Consider the following 16,210-nt stretch of genomic DNA (forward strand, 5'->3'; position numbering starts at 1 on the left):
TTCCTCCGTTCCTCCGTGGACAGGGCTGAAGAACGCAACACCAACGACCCACCATCTGAAGCAGGCACTCCCCAAGGGGAGTGGGACAGGGAACACCGTGTGAATAGTGATGAACAGACTTCAGATCAAAGAAATATTGTATTATAATTAAGACAAAGTCTGCAGTAAGAAGAACTAGAGGATAGCGCTCAGTATACCGTACTTACCAGAGGAGTGTTCTTCCTAAGGCAGTTTTGCTTTAGGCTGGGTTAGAGCGGTTTTTGGAACATGGTGAAGACTGTTGGTTTACATTAACAATTTGGTATCTATCAGATAAGTAAGATTCTAACAGAACCAGGATTGAAACTAGTCCAGCGTCAGCTGCTAATAACAGGTCGTTGGTAACTTTAACTAAGGCGGTCTCTGTGCTATGATAAGTTCTCTATCCTGACTGAAATTTTTCAGAAAATTGTCCTGTAGGTGGCGGCGAAGCTGCTTAACCACTACTTTTTCAAGAACTTTTGAAATGAAAAGCAGGTTAGATATAGGTCTACAGTTGGCTAAAACATCAGGATCGAGATTAGGTTTGTTCAAAAGTTGTTTGATAACAGCATATTTAAAGCACTTTGCCACATCCCCATTTTCTACAGACAAGTTTATTAATTTCAATATGGTATCTGTGATTTCTATCTGAGCTATGAATTATGCCGATCCTTTTTAAAGATTAACAAGAGAACGAAATTATGGTTAAAAATGTGCCACAATAAAGAATGCTGCCATCTTTATTGTGTTTCGTCTTGTCTCACGATACTAGAATCATTTGAAATCATAGTGTTGAAATTAAACAATGGCTACATTTGTTGTATTTAACAAGCTTGATAAGCTTTTGAAAACGCTTAGTGCAACGCTGCCAGTATTGATTCACTTCACACTCAGGAGTGGCATATGCACAGTTGCCCTGGGGAAGACAGAAGCAAGACTGCCAGCCTGTGCCACTCTTCCAACCAAGACCAACCACTCACTCACATGGCCAAAGTGGGCATCTTGGCAAAATGTCTTGCCAAAGTACACAACATGTACTCGGGGCCAGAGTTTTGAACCACAACCTTTGAATCTATGGGCAAATGCTCTGATCAAGATGGCAATATCTGTAAGTCTGTTATTCCTTTGCCTATTGGTAAATATTTTTTTTTTTAAATAATTAAAAATATATATATCACACATATTGATGTCTATAGCATGGTATCAATCATGTGTATTGATAGGCTAATATCGGGGCCCTTCGCAATAGCGACATGTTTTCTTTTTGACCAATTTGCCCCCTGTTATAAAATATACTATTTTCCTTCACTTGATAGTTGATAGTTTAGTTCAGGCTAAATGCTGAAAACAAAGTCATCTACTCTAATTGCCCTATCTGTGTAACAAAATGATCAGTTTGACTGCCCCAGTTCAAGTCCATTTGGCAAACTTTCCCTTTATTGCTCTGTGACCCGAGGCCATCTTTTATTTGCACAAAATTAGGGAATGGCTCTCTCTGGCGGAAGGAATCATAACTACACCTGCCCGTAACACAGGTCTATAGGAATGTTTAAGAAACGGCAGCAACAGTCTTATTACGTAACACTGCATTTTACCCATTTTGGGCCAATCTTCCCAGGATTACGTGGGTAACATATTCAATTTGCTAATAATGAACCGCGTAAACAAGTTTTTTAGCGGCTCCATAACCCGGTAGTAAATATGCTATGAAGATGCAATTGAAGCATGTGGCATTTGGGTCTAATACGCTATGATTTATTGCATGATACAGACATGACCCATCGCCCGTCTTTTCCTTTAACTGGCTGTGTGTGGACAGTTGCATCAGTTCCTGTGTGTGCACTCCGAAATAAACCGTGCGCCGCTTGCTGCTTCACGCTTCTTTCTATTCCTAGGACGCAGCGGAATAGTCATAAATCGCGGACGGAGGTGCTACCGGGGAAGGCTGTGATCTTAATAAAGACGTCATCCTCGCTCGCGGGTTGGCTCAGCTCGTGCTCCGCTGTGGCTAAGTGCGCAGCTTTCCTCCCTAATCTACAACAACAACACGCTACAGCAGCGGCAGTAGGCAGCAGTGGCACCATGACCGCGGATAACGCTGGGATTTCGGTGAGATCTCCTCGCCTCGTGGGCTCCAGATCTGCGTCAGAGCCGTAGCACAAAAAAAAAAAGGAGAAAAAAAAAGCGAGCACTTCTTCAAGCTGCTTTGGACGAGGAGAGAGGACTGGATCGCGTTGCGCAAAGAGGGAAAAAAAAGGACTCGGGACGGCGTATTTGAAGGTATTAAATAACTGCGACACTGTTTTGCAGAGGGCAGGTCGTGCACACGCGTCAATCACACACGCTCATTGTGTGTAGTGGTGCTCCGTGCGCACGTCTTAGAAGCGAATGGGGGAGAGAAGCAGTTCCAGCGCACTTCAGCTCCAGCGTGTGCACAACTTACAGCATGGACACGGCGTACAAATGTGCCTCGTTTTGTTAGTGTGCATGCTTTATTACCCGCTACGACCACGCGCTCAGCCTGTACGTGAACTCCCAATAGTGAGATTATGAAACAGGGGGGAACCGAAGGCTACTACGCACTTTTCAGCTACGCTTCATATTGGTTTTCTCAGCGGCACGCCCACCCCAGAGCAATGTGGATGCCCCGTGAGGTGAAACGGGCACATGTATGGCCTATACGCGTAATTACGCAGGGGGATTGTGTTTACTACGCGTGTGTGTGTGTGTGTGTGTGTGTGTGTGTGTGTGTAGGGGTAAGTAGTGCGATGCAAAGACCCCTCAACTGGGTCCCATTGGTTCGTTCAAAGGCGTGTGCTGGGCTGCGTTTTACACATCAGCTGTCAGTTTTGTTTTGCCAACACAAGGGGGCGCTTTGTGAACGGGCATTTAAACGGGAAGATGGATGGGGAAGTTTTACATCCAGAGAGTTGGCTGCCTTCAGCTGTGGGCAAAGAAAGTGCAGCGTACTGGCGTGCTTCTTTTTCCCAATGGTCGGTTTCTTAATCTTTAATTACTTGGCCAAATAAATGCTGCTGGCATATTTTAAGATGGTCTCCAATTTCCATAATGTTCTGACCGAGGTAGGCTGTGGATTGTAATTGTGTTGATTCTCTGGTTACAACTGTTAATAGCATTGAAGTAAAGCTATAGTTAAACCAAGCAATTATGTCAATTTACTTAAACGGCGGCATAGATTAAATCACAGTGCAATGTTTAATCATTCTTCCCTAATTTCCGCGCACACACTTCCTGGATAAACCTTCGCATTTCTTCACATCCCACCATTGAATCATCCTTTTGTTTTCACAGCAGAGCCATGGAGGACCCACCCACGGCCGCTCCACCCCCTGGCACTGATACCGCCCCGTCCACGCCAAGACCCCCTGCTCCACCCTGTGCCCCTTCTCGCAGTCTACAGGAGTGGAGACGCCGAGTCAAGTCCGAATACATGCGCCTGCGCCAACTCAAACGCCTTAGGAAAGTAGAGCAAGTCAAGGTGGGGATATACCACATGGAGGCCTTTCCACTTATACATCCACTTGGCTGTATTTGGCTCTACTCAGCTCTCTTCTATTCGGCTAATTTGACTAATTTCAACATATGCGAACAAACTCCCTCCAAAACCTGTATTCGTCCACAGTGTTTACTTTGCGGTCTGCAGCCTCCTCTGGCTTTATGAACACCTGGGACTAAGCAGCCACCAGCCTCCATTGTTGTTGTTGTTTCGTATTGTAGGTTTCAGCACTAGGACCTTGCCCCCTTTATCTGTTGTGGAAAAGAACCAGTGCCGAGCAGATGTAAATAGAGCGGAGTAGAGTCAAGCTGGTGCTAAATCCATCTATCCTGAGACGCGAGATAGTTCACAGTACTTTTTAATTCTGTCTGTTTGATCCTTGTTGGTGTCCAGAACCTGTTCATGTCAAACAGACAGAAGATTGAGGACCAGACCAATGTGCTAAACACAGAGTGGAGTAAGCTCAGAATTCAAGCCATTCCTGTGTCAACGTCCAATGGAGCTCTACCAAATAAGAAGGTGTGTGAGGCCAACATAGTGCATTTTCAAATTGCTGTATGAGTTAACCAAAAAAAAAAATGTTGGTTTAATTTGATTCCTTAAAGGTGCATTATGCAACTTTTTTTTAAATATTTGTGCTTATTTGACCCAGCGGCTGTATGAGTGGTCGGCATGGAGCCTTTACTTTCGATCACGGTGGTCTCTACAACACTCCAGGATCACTTGTTTTGTAGGTTTTCTAGTGAGAGGGTCCATCAGCAATGAAAACCTTCCAAACAATTGATCCTGGAATGACCTAGAGAGACCTATGATCGAAAGTAAAGGCGCCATGCTGACCACCCATACAGCCACTGGGTCACTACAAGGTCAAGTACGAACAAATATCAACTTAAATTTTCACATAAAAAGTTGCATAATGCACCTTTAACATTGGAAGCGTGCGCCATTCCAAATTTTGACCAATCAATTTACTTTTTATATAGATTCATAGACACCATGCCCAGAATTGAGAGCATGGATCTGCAGTCTTTTGACTCTGAATACTTATGTGAATTTTTTTTCTTGTCATTCCAATGCTTCTTAAATACACATTTTAATGACATTTCCTATGACTACTGTAACAGGCACATTTCTTGTTTATATTTAGACAATGATCCTGGTTCTGAAAAAAAGACCTTCAAAAACCTATGATGTTATGTACCTTATGTTATGTAACCCTGGTCTGGTTTACACTAATGAAGCTGGTGCTCTGCTTCATTTCAGATGTGCTCTGTGGAGTTTGGTTTCCCATCGTTCAAGCCTCAGTCCGTTCCTTTGAGACCACTGTCCACTGTGGCAGCTATCCCCTTCATGTACTCCTGGTCTCCTCTGCAGCACAACTTCATGGTATGAAGGAAGTGGAATCACAGCATTTTATTAGTTTATCTTCAGGGCAAGATATTGTCTGATGTTGGATAAATGTTCTCATGAAAAAGGTGGAGGATGAGACTTTTCTTCACAACATCCCGTACATGGGCGATGAGGTCCTGGAGCAAGATGAGGCCTTTCTGGAGGAGCTGATTGACAACTATGATGGTGTCCATGGCGACAGAGGTGATACCGTCTTAACTTTTATTTATAGTAAGCCATAAATGTCTCCATCTCTATTTGAAGCTGAGGCATAAATTCAGTAAGGAAGCTTAAATTACCAAGCTCATGTTACCTGTCTGTTGTTGTCAGCCGATCAAAGCCTGCGTTTTTCTTCTCAACCAGTCATCACTCCAATCAATCATTTGAATGCACTCTCCTTTTGTAATCGCCATCACAGCAGCAAGATCATGAGCCTCTGCAGCTTCTTCCTGTCACTGGAGTCTTCTCCATTAACCAGTTAGGGTCTTAATGCTACTCCACAAAAAAAAATTACAGTCATATCATTTTAGGATTTCTATTGCAACTCAATGGAATGCACTGATGACTTTTAACATTGTTCCTCACTCATTTGTCTGCTTCAGCCTCCCCTGCTAAATGACATGTTTATCATTGTTTCAGAGGGTGGGTTTATCAGCGATGAGGTCTTTAAGGAGCTGGTGGAGGCCCTGAGCCAGTACCCGGATCATGAGGAGGAAGATGAGGAGCCGGCTGCACTAGAGGCAGCAGCGAAGAAAGACGACGAGCGGATTCTGAGGAGCAGCTCTGCAGTGGACACTTCGGACGACTCCAAACCGGACCCCAAACCTGCCTTTGTGCCATTCAGCAGGAGGAAGAGGAGAAGCACTACAGAGGGTGCGGGTTCAATCAAGTCAGCGCGTTGTGCATAAAATATACATGTAGTAATACAAATGAGTTAGTAATGCCGCACTTTTTTGTTTTTTTTGTTTTGTTTTTTGCAGCAAGGGACTTGTCCACCTGCAAGGCGATTCCCAATGATAAGATATTTACAGCCATCGCTTCAATGTTTCCCTACAAGGGCACCACGGAGGAGCTTAAGGAAAAGTAAGAATGACTAAGAATGTCCTGCGAAGGAGACATTCAGGCAGTAGAGCAATAATGAACTTTCTTTTGCTAGTCCTAGTGAACTGGGTGCAAATAATCTCATAATGTGTTGTGTGTGTGTAAAAAGTATAACACAAGCTACTGCTAATATTTCTATGGGTAAACGCTAGACAGGTAGTTATAATGTTTTGCTTAATTAGTTAATAGGGCCTTATTGCAATCCTCTGTGATGTTGTCAGGTATAGGGACCTATTGGAGCCTCCTAACCCAGTGAAGCTGCCTCCCCTCTGCACCCCCAACCTGGACGGCCCCTTCGCCAAGTCTGTGCAGCGCGAGCAGTCCTTGCACTCCTTCCACACTCTCTTCTGTCGACGCTGCTTCAAATACGACTGTTTCCTCCATCGTAAGGGTGTTTTTATACTGTTACACTGCTGGTGAATGTTTGAATGTTACCTTTTTAATCTGAGAGTAGTCTGTTTCACTTGTTTTAAAGCTTTCCATGCCACGCCAAATGTTTACAAAAGAAAGAGCAAAGAAATCCGCATAGAGACTGAGCCGTGTGGTGCCGACTGCTTCCTGCTGCAGGTTAATGGAGTTATTAGTTGACTTTGTCTTCCCATATATGTTATACTTTATGTTGTATTCTTGTGACTTTTTTTGTTTTTAAGAAAGGGGCTAAAGAATTTGTGGAGCAGAACATGCTGAGGTCCCAAAGGTCCCGGAAGAGGAAGAAGCCACAGCGCCCCACCGGCACCAGCTGTCCCGGGCCGTCCAGTGAAGAGGGCAAAGAGGTGGACAGTGACCATGAAACCACCTCCTCCTCTGGTAGGGATACTCTTTAAAATACATTCTTCATACTTTTGAATAACACATGTATAAAACAGTCTCATAGACTCTAACTGCCTTTATAAACAGTAAATAACCCTTCCCAGACGCATGTGCATTGTGCACTCTCCACTCATATCCTCCACTTTTGTCTTGTCGTAGGATCAGTAAACTCTCACCAAGTCAAATAAACATAGCATTAGGTTCTCCCGCTTCATATCCTCCTGCATGTTTTTCTTATGTCCTCGTCACATGTGCAGCTGCAGGGGGAACATCTTCTTCTCTAAAGCTGTTTGTTTGTGTATTGTCATTAGTGCTTTACTGGAAGCCTCTGTTGGCGTTACAAAACCCATACTCAGCCAGTGACTCAGCAGACTCCTCACACGTGCCGAAATAATGTGGAAAAACAGATTGTTGAATAGATTAATATAATACTTAGAGGAGGAGCATGTGCTCTCTGCTTTAGGCCAGTTGCCAAGCAACATTAGTCCGTCTGCTGCTGCTGTGTTCAAGCATCAATCCTGAAATCCAAAAACAGATTTACTCTGTGTCTGCTGAGCCTGCAGCTAAAATGTAGCCAAGTTTTAAAGGTGTTTCTGCATGATTCCAAAGATATGAATGAGTGTCTTTGTATTAACAGAGGGGAATTCTCGGTGCCAGACTCCCACTAAACAGCGTCCAGGAGAGGAGGATGCAGTGCCTCCAGCCTGCTGTGTGGTGGAGTGGAGCGGAGCTGAAGAGTCTCTCTTCAGGGTCCTTCATGGCACATACTTCAACAACTTCTGCTCCATCGCACGCCTCATCGGCACCAAGAACTGCAAAGAGGTGATCACACTTTTTCAGCTTAGTGCCAACACACAGTCTGTCAATCATTTCTGCCATTGTGGATGAGTGAAAAAATATATGTATTAAGTTATTTTCAGGAAACAATTTGTGTATGAGCTTAAATGTCCATTCAGTTCAAAAAGGCAAAGATTGGCGTGATGTTAAGTGTGTCAAGTACAATTGTCTTTGGTGGTCTGACTAATATCTATGTCATGCACTTGTATATAGAAATGCAATAGAGAAACAGAGAATTATTTGTATCATTGTGGTGTGCTATTACACACTTCCTGTGGTTTCGGATAATTGGGTGAAAGTCACACAGAATGGTATGTAGCACAATAAATATAGATGTTTACCAGATGGAGGCTTCCCCTCCTATTCTCTTTTCATATGTGATATGTTTGTGCAAACGCCTGTCATCTCTGACTTTACTAATAGAGAGTCCTACATCCAGGTAGCTAGTTATTTCTACGCCTCATTCACAAAAACTCGACACACACTTCTCTGACCGTCCTTTTCTATCAGAATATGTTCAGAGTGCATTTTTGTAGTTCTGCCATTGAAATGTGGAAAGCAGCTATATAATTATGCATGCCTGTGTCTGAGGGAGCAAGCCAAGACTGTGTTTTGGCAGCCCAATATGGTCGTGTGTTTATGTCATACAGGATCTCGATAGCAGAGGACAGAAGGGAACTGGAAGTTCTGTGGTGTAATCGAGACAATTCACTTCACAAAGAAACAATGATTTGACCTTGTAAAACAGATTAGGCTCATTATTTGATTATTTGTTAAAGGTGTACGAGTTTGCGGCAAAGGAAGTCTTGATCCACAGAGTTCCAATGGAGGACAGAGGCATCTCTCCTCAGAAGAAGAAAAGAAAGTACAGGTAGATTTATCTTGCTCACCCAGTTGAATATAGAAACTGACACAAATGTTTGTGTTTGCAGCAGGTTATGGGCAAAACTCCAGCTGAAGAAAGGTACTGCGGGCCTCATATATTCTGTTTACCCCCATTGTTAGTTAAATGTGTTGTTCTGAGGCCTTGTCCTCTGTTGGTCCAGATAACTCGTCCAATCAGGTGTACAACTACCAGCCATGTGACCACCCGGACCACCCGTGTGACAGCTCCTGCCCCTGCGTTATGACCCAGAATTTCTGTGAGAAGTTCTGCCAGTGTGAGCACGAGTGTGAGTGTCATTTTACACACGCTTCACCAATGCTTTAACTCCAACCATTTCACATGAGTGAGCCTGCCCTGCCCGACGAGAGTCGCCTCTGAATCCTCTGTTTGTAAAACATCAAGCTGTTTTCTCATGCCACGGTGCAGAGCAGGGCAGAGGCAGAATGTAAAATGATTCTGCAGTGTTTTGGCAGCAGTGAGGGGGGAGAGTGTGTCCTCTGGTTGGGAGAGAGAGGGAGAGAGAGAGGTGGGTGTGATACTGCAGCATAAAAGACCCAGAGCTGTTTTTTTCCTCAGCAACCACATGACGAAGGAATGCATTTGTATTTCAGCCTTTGGACTAAACGCACATGACCAGGGCCGTTTCTAGCCGAGCTTAGACCTTGTGTTAAATGCTGTTTGAGGAACAGTCATTCCTCATGTCTTCGTCTGTTTGTTCCCAAAGTATACTTTCCATTTGTTTCAGCATACTTAAATGAGTATTCAGCCTATTGTATTTATTACTTAATGTTGTTTGTATCTCCACAGTAGTTTGCTTATACCTACAGCCGTCCCTTGTTAAGTCAGCGGGACAGAGGGGAGGCAGTCATGAATGCGAAAGATGGTTCTGGTTGATTTGTTTTGGACCAGCCTTCCTCAGACCTGCCTTTTCCCGTAGACAGAGCGAGCCGTGCCAGACAGGAAGCGGCGCTGGCTGCACATGTGCTCTCTTTAGCGATCTGGAGGGAAATGAAAGAAAAGTGACAAGCTGCGAGCCTGATATACAACATCATCCTCAGAGATCCGATGAGTCAGACAGCTGCGGTCACACTCACTCCAAAGACACACGGGCGACGAGTGAGACGTTCAGCTAATAATCTTTTAGGAACAGTTTCATCAAGACTTTCCCTCACTCTGTTTAGATTACTTTATTTATGCAACAGGAGTGTTCAAAAAAAGACTGAGAAGAAGAACATGTTTTTACTAGCCTTATAAACAGCATACACTTTCACTTACTCTTCTTGATCCTCCTTTTATTGTAGCATTTGGTAGGTTTACAGAGAGCAGAGGGAATTTCTTCCACCAGAGGGCTCTGATGATGAGCTCCTCTGCATAACTCTGCTGTATGTGCATTATATGAAACATTTTTTGCTGACTCTGAAAGCATTATATATAGTATCTCGCCATCTCTTGCTTTTGAATATTTGTGCCAATAAATCAAGGGTAATGTTATGTCTATCTATGAGTGGTACACAATACAAATGGAGTGTAAGTCATCTTTTGGGTTGTTCAAAAGCTGTCTTTCCTTAAAAGAAAGTTTTCGGTTTTTTGTATGTAATCCTGGGCAGGTTTAAGATGACAGTCTTTGATATGGATCTCACAGCAGTGGTTTGCGTACGTGTCTCTTTGCAGGTCAGAACCGCTTCCCGGGCTGCAGATGTAAGACTCAGTGCAACACAAAGCAGTGCCCCTGTTACCTGGCCGTCAGGGAGTGCGACCCAGATCTGTGCATGACGTGTGGCGCCGCAGACCACTGGGACGGAGAGGTGGTGTCCTGCAAAAACTGCTCCATCCAGAGAGGAGTCAAGAAGGTAGACACCTAAAATACTAAATCTTTGCAGAGATGGGGATTAATCTAGGTCATTCATCTGCTTTTATCTATTATGTTTGGATATTTCACTTTGCAAAAAAACAGTTGCTTTACCATTGTAGAAGTAACCTGAAGTAACTCTTTCTTCTACCACTAACAATCTAATCTTAGAAATTCAATGTATTTATGTAACATGTTTATGCTTTGAGACATACACCGCTGGATCATTAAAGCAATGTGAATTGTAATTCCAGCACTTGCTCTTGGCTCCCTCTGATGTGGCCGGTTGGGGCACCTTCATCAAAGAGTCTGTCCAGAAAAATGAGTTCATTTCAGAGTACTGTGGAGAGGTATGTGCCTTCTGTTTGTTCTGTAGTAAGATTTGATAAGATAAGCCTTTAGTGATCTCACAATGGAGAAATTCACTTGTTCAATCTGCTCTCAATAAACACTCTGGGTGTGCAAAATAGACATGAAATGTGGGTAACGCTTTAGAATACAGCTCGCGAGTTTCACGTGTAAGTACAGGTAACAAGAAAGTAATTACACATGTAATTACAGGTACTCTTACAATGTGTAGCAAGGGGGAACAATGTGTAACAACGTAGTACAACGTGTAACTATGTGTCAAGGTGTAGTAAAGGTATTCAAAGAGCAATAGTCACATAGTTATGGCAAAAGGGATTTTAATGTTGCAAGACAACAGTATTACTGTTGTGAAAGTGAAGCCATGACTCCAGGCATTTTTATTGATTGCTGTTGATTTTTTGTAGTGAGACACCGTTGCCTGTAACAAGCAGAAACAAGGAAAAGTACCACGTTATTAATTTGCATGTATACTGTAACTAATGTGTAGGTACAGAGAGCATGGGCTGTAAATTGAAGTGAGACATTATTGCATGTAACAAGCGGAAAGAGAAAAGAGAAAAAATAAGCAGAACAGGTGAAAATGAATACCTTTACTACACCTTGACACACGTTACACATTGTTCCCCCTCGTTATACATTGTAAGAGTACCTGTACTTGTAATTACATGTGTAATTACTTTCTTGTTACCCCTCGCCGGCTGTATTCTAAAGCATTACCGAAATGGGCAATCGATTAAATAGTAAAGAGACATATTCTATATAAAAACAAATATTTTTTTATTACGTTTTACAATTGATTTTGTTATCAAAAGGAATAACTGACTTCTAACACATCCTTGCCAGTCTCTTAGGGCTGATTCAATGTGTCTGTTATTACTATACTTTGACTACTGCCAGTTCTGCATAACTTATAGAACTAGATTATTTTATTTACGTAGATTAAAGAAAGCAACATGCTATATTACATGCTTCTATCTCATATATAGGAAAATCAGGAACTGTTTTGAATATTGATTTAACAATATTTTTGTGACATATTATTGAAATTTTTAAAAACAATTACAATTATTTTCATCCAATTGAGCTCGAAAAACACTACATCAGGGCTAAAATAAATAGAACGTAATTTGGAAATTAGGAAAACCGTGTCTAAACATTTCTCCACATTTTGAAGTTACTATGTATTTTTGTTTCAGGTTGTGTTCGCATATGATGTGTAAACCTTAGCAAATGTTTCTTGCAATATGGATATTGTGTCACCTAACATAGCAATAACAATAATTTGGCAATATATTGTGCAGCCTTAATTTCCACGCCTGCCTTCATATCATTCATATCATTCATATCATTACTGTAAACGTTTATCTATTGTGTCGTTGTAAACAGCTCATCTCCCAGGACGAGGCAGATCGGCGTGGACGCATCTACGACAAATACATGTCCAGTTTCCTTTTCAACCTGAACAATGGCAAGTTCTACCCTCTGCTTCCCCCCGTCCCTGCTCTGTCCCTGCTCTGTCCCTGCTCTGTCCCTGCTCTGTCCCTGCTCTGTCCCTGCTCTGTCCCTGCTCTGTCCCATGTAGCCTCCTGTACAGCTCATGTCTTTTTACACATTCCCTAATCTCTGTGTGTTTCTTAGTAGACTTTGTCGTAGACGCCACTCGCAAAGGGAACAAAATCCGCTTTGCAAACCATTCGGTCAATCCCAACTGCTACGCAAAAGGTAGGACATGTTTATGTCGTAAGTAAGTCATGCTGTAACTTTGTATCGGGGTTTGACATCTATATGTGCTGTTCTTTCATATCAGTGGTGATGGTGAATGGGGATCACCGGATAGGGATCTTTGCCAAACGGGCGATACTCCAAGGAGAGGAGCTCTTCTTTGACTACAGGTAAAAGCCACAGCTAAAAAACCTAAATCATTATAGTAAAGTCAGTAACAGTAATAGCATAGTATCAGATTAGATAATGGTACTTATGGCGTGGTTTAATTATGAACTTATTTTGCCTTATTTGAGGATTTTTCAGGCTGGAGACATGGCTAGTCCTCCATATTGGTAGAAATATAAAAATGGGTCTGTAATATACTCAATCCCTTGTTATTTTATTCCTCAGGTACAGTTCCATTTCCATCTCATTACCTGCTTACTACTGTGCAGTAAAGTCAAGTGCAACCATTAAGTCTTAAGAGGAAGTTTCACAGATACTCAAGTATCGTCAAAGCATAGGTTGCCATTATTAGTACTATTATTTTGTAAAAGACCCCGGTTTCAGATAGGGCGAGGGTTAGGATAACTTGCTTCTTATAGCAGAAGAAACTTGTTTACCTTAATAAATCCTTTTCATAGTCTCTCTGGGGGTAATACAATTGTTGATGAGATGATGGGGGTGTCTTTCATGTCCTTCGGTGTCTCTGGCCAGAAAACCACCCATGCAACTTTGCTGCTCCCCAATACACACTAATGTAATCACAGTCAGAAGAAGCTAACAGGCTAATGGGCAAAGCTAGCTGTGGGCTAGCGCCACTTAAGCAGTTTTTACAGCCAAGTTTGAGTGAAAAACGTTATCTCCATTGTGTCATTGAGTTGTGGCACAATGTACAATGTCCCTCTCTCCCTTTGTCTGCAGTGGCACTTATGGCCTCTAGGAGCATGAGTTACTTAGTTTCTGTGGGGCATTAAAAAGCATTAGAAGTCATTAAATGAATGTCAAAAACACAAAAGTTGCAATTGCCGTTCTGACTGAATTTTTACACAATTTGTTGCTCAAAAGTTCCCATTTGTGTCCAATGTAGTTTTGAATATCAAACATTTCCCCTCATTCCTGCGTTTGATTCCATGTTTCCAAATCCCACGTAATGAACTATGCCAAGCTTTTTCGCATTTGTGGCATTAACAATCTAGTCTTAGGGTATTGAAATGCTATTAAAAAGCATTACATTCAACTTGCTGCCACCTGTAGAAACCCTGTAATTGAAACTTACCTCGTCTTTTCCTCCTCAGATACAGCCAAGCCGACGCCCTCAAATACGTCGGGATCGAGCGGGAATTGGAGATGGCTTAGCCCGCTGCGTCTATTCACAACTTTTCATCCTCCCACTCCCCACCTCCCACCTTATCTGTAGTGTCACACGCGGCCAGCAGGGGTCCGTGCAGCCCCCCCCCCCCCCCCCACCGCGCCCCCCTCCCATCCTCTCCCTCCTCTCTGCTGCATTTCCAAAAATAGCCCTCCCTGGTGTATTGCAGGTGCCTGTTCATTGGAGCTCTCCATTTTGTGACAACCCCCAATTCATGCTACAAAGGACTGTAACCGAGCTTATCCAACAATATAAGCTATAAAAAATACTACATACTATATATCTGTATGGTTTTAGTGCACTAAAGATTATACAATGTTATTTTATCTGTTAAAAAAAAAGTAAGATGCGCTCATTTTAGACTGGCTTCTGTTTTCCTGTCAGTGCGACGTATAATACAGCAATTTGCATGTGCTATCTCCTCGAATAGTTACTTACGCTTTGGTCCGGCGCTCTGTGGTCGTTACTATGTGATGTTACTTTTTAAGTGGGAAGCAACAAAGCAAATTTCTTTTGCAGCAGCAGCGCCAACACTGTCTACAGTATATGGTAAAATAAGCTAACGTGCATCTATATCGACAAAAATAGGCAAAAAGACAAGAGCCGACTGATTGAATGTAAAAGAAGTGACGAAGAAAACAAGAGGTTAGAATGGAAAGATGACACGTGACATTTTATCTGAGGGCGTTGTTTATGAAAACAAATCATTTGCCTTATATGGAGTTTCACAGTCAACGCTCACCTCGAAGGCCGGTCTCTGGAAGCAAGAAACTCATTCATTTTTCTCCTGGATGTTTCACGAAAAGAATACGAATAGAAGAATAGTGGAGGCCGATTGGCAATGTGTTCACTCATGATCATAAAGCTCACCATTCTTAATCAAATATTTATCTGACAGTTTGTAAACCACAAAGTTACAAAATCATTATTTGTATTTATATTTGGTATTTTTTCGATTTACATTAACCACCATTTCCACATGATTGTCCTCCGTCGTGCCTTTAAAGGATCTATACCGATTTTTTTCGAGAAATGGGGCAAAATTTGTCTTTTCCTCCTTTAGCATATTCTAAACTCAGACATCTGTGGAAAAAGGTGCACGCTAAACGTTTATTATAGCATTTAAGCTTTTATATCAATTTACTAAAACTTAAAGGGGAGTTTTCTAACATATTTGTGAAAGTGACCCTGAAAAGTGACCCTGCAAATTGTAAAATGTGCCTATCGATATAAATTGTGATGCTACAAATATGTTTAAATGGTGAAAATGTCAGAAAACTAACATTTAATTTAGGGGTTTACTCCATCATTGTTTGGAATTAAAAAAAAAAAAAAAAAATCAGGTATAGGGCCTTTAAGCTCTTGTTTTTGTGAAAAATAGGATTTTTGCTTACAAAACCAGAGCGTTTTACTTCCGGGACCAGAAGGTCAATCTCAGTTGGCGGGACTGTTTAGCTCCATTACTCCGGATGCCCTTTCTTACTCATTAAGTAACTAATTATGGCTCTTAATTGCACTTTTTTGCACTGACTGAATATTTTCTATAGATTTATGTTGAGATTTATTGGATGTTAAAGTGATACTTTGTTAAAAAAATCAATTCCAATATCGTGTATTATGTCACTTTACATCTTTAGATTCTAACCTCTCAAGATGATCTCATTCCTGTTTTGATTTTACAAAAGTATGTATTTTACTGGTACATTGTATCTAGCACGTAAGATGTTTACATTATTTTAGTCCTAAAAGGCAAACGATGAATAAATTCGCCCGTTGTCTTCCTGTAAAACTGACATGAAGTGCCAAATGAATCCACACAGAACAGGCTGTTGCATTGTGGATCTACTGCATCAGTGACAGATTCAAGAGGTTAAATCAATATATAAAATCAAATCTATCCGTTTTTGACCAAAAATAAATTCCCCCTTATGTGAATGTAACATACCATACAAATACTTTGTTGCTGAAGACATTTTTATTTAAAACCCATGTTACAAATGAGATCTTTAAAGGGAAATGATCAAATGGAGTTTACTGTTATGTACAGCATATGCCTATAAAATAAAAGTCTAACTTTATACATTAAAACGTCTCTTTCACTTTCTCTATCAGAGGTTGTCAACTTGAAGCATTACAAAATAGATTATTTTCCTGACTTTAATCAGTACCTGAAGAGGGCATAAAGTGTAATACATTAGGTGAAGCTATTTCTAGTTTTGTTAAATAAGGAAAAAACGAGATCTTCAAGCTTCTTTTATTCAGGTGACAGGTTGGATTGTTGATTTCCACAGTAATGGTCATTTACAGTGAGGCTTTTTGAAATTAAAATAAAACAAATCAATAAAAACACATCAA

The 16,210-nt window shown here is 41.7% G+C and overlaps 1 protein-coding gene across 5 annotated transcripts; it reads left to right on the forward strand.

The window, feature by feature from the left end:
* Positions 1–1,840: 1,840 nt before the first annotated feature.
* ezh1 (enhancer of zeste 1 polycomb repressive complex 2 subunit) lies at positions 1,841–14,658 on the forward strand. Of its 5 annotated transcripts, none has more exons than XM_079564413.1 (20): positions 1,841–2,301; positions 3,334–3,520; positions 3,932–4,057; positions 4,802–4,924; positions 5,014–5,131; positions 5,567–5,800; positions 5,908–6,010; positions 6,250–6,413; positions 6,504–6,595; positions 6,679–6,835; positions 7,476–7,660; positions 8,455–8,546; positions 8,611–8,639; positions 8,722–8,847; positions 10,233–10,411; positions 10,665–10,760; positions 12,166–12,247; positions 12,418–12,501; positions 12,587–12,671; positions 13,782–14,658. In XM_079564413.1, exons 2-20 carry the CDS (start codon positions 3,341–3,343, stop codon positions 13,840–13,842), a joined length of 2,316 nt encoding a protein of 771 aa, XP_079420539.1. In that variant the 5' UTR covers positions 1,841–2,301; positions 3,334–3,340; the 3' UTR covers positions 13,843–14,658. The 5 variants fall into 5 exon arrangements, with proteins under 5 accessions (XP_079420539.1, XP_079420537.1, XP_079420536.1 ...); XM_079564411.1 differs by having other exon boundaries at positions 1,841–2,130; positions 8,608–8,639; positions 13,782–14,657; XM_079564410.1 differs by having other exon boundaries at positions 1,842–2,301; positions 8,608–8,639; positions 13,782–14,657.
* The last annotated feature ends 1,552 nt before the right edge of the window (positions 14,659–16,210 follow it).

The sequence above is a fragment of the Gobius niger genome, assembly GCF_951799975.1.
Source record: "Gobius niger genome assembly, chromosome: 10".
NCBI lineage: Eukaryota > Metazoa > Chordata > Actinopteri > Gobiiformes > Gobiidae > Gobius > Gobius niger.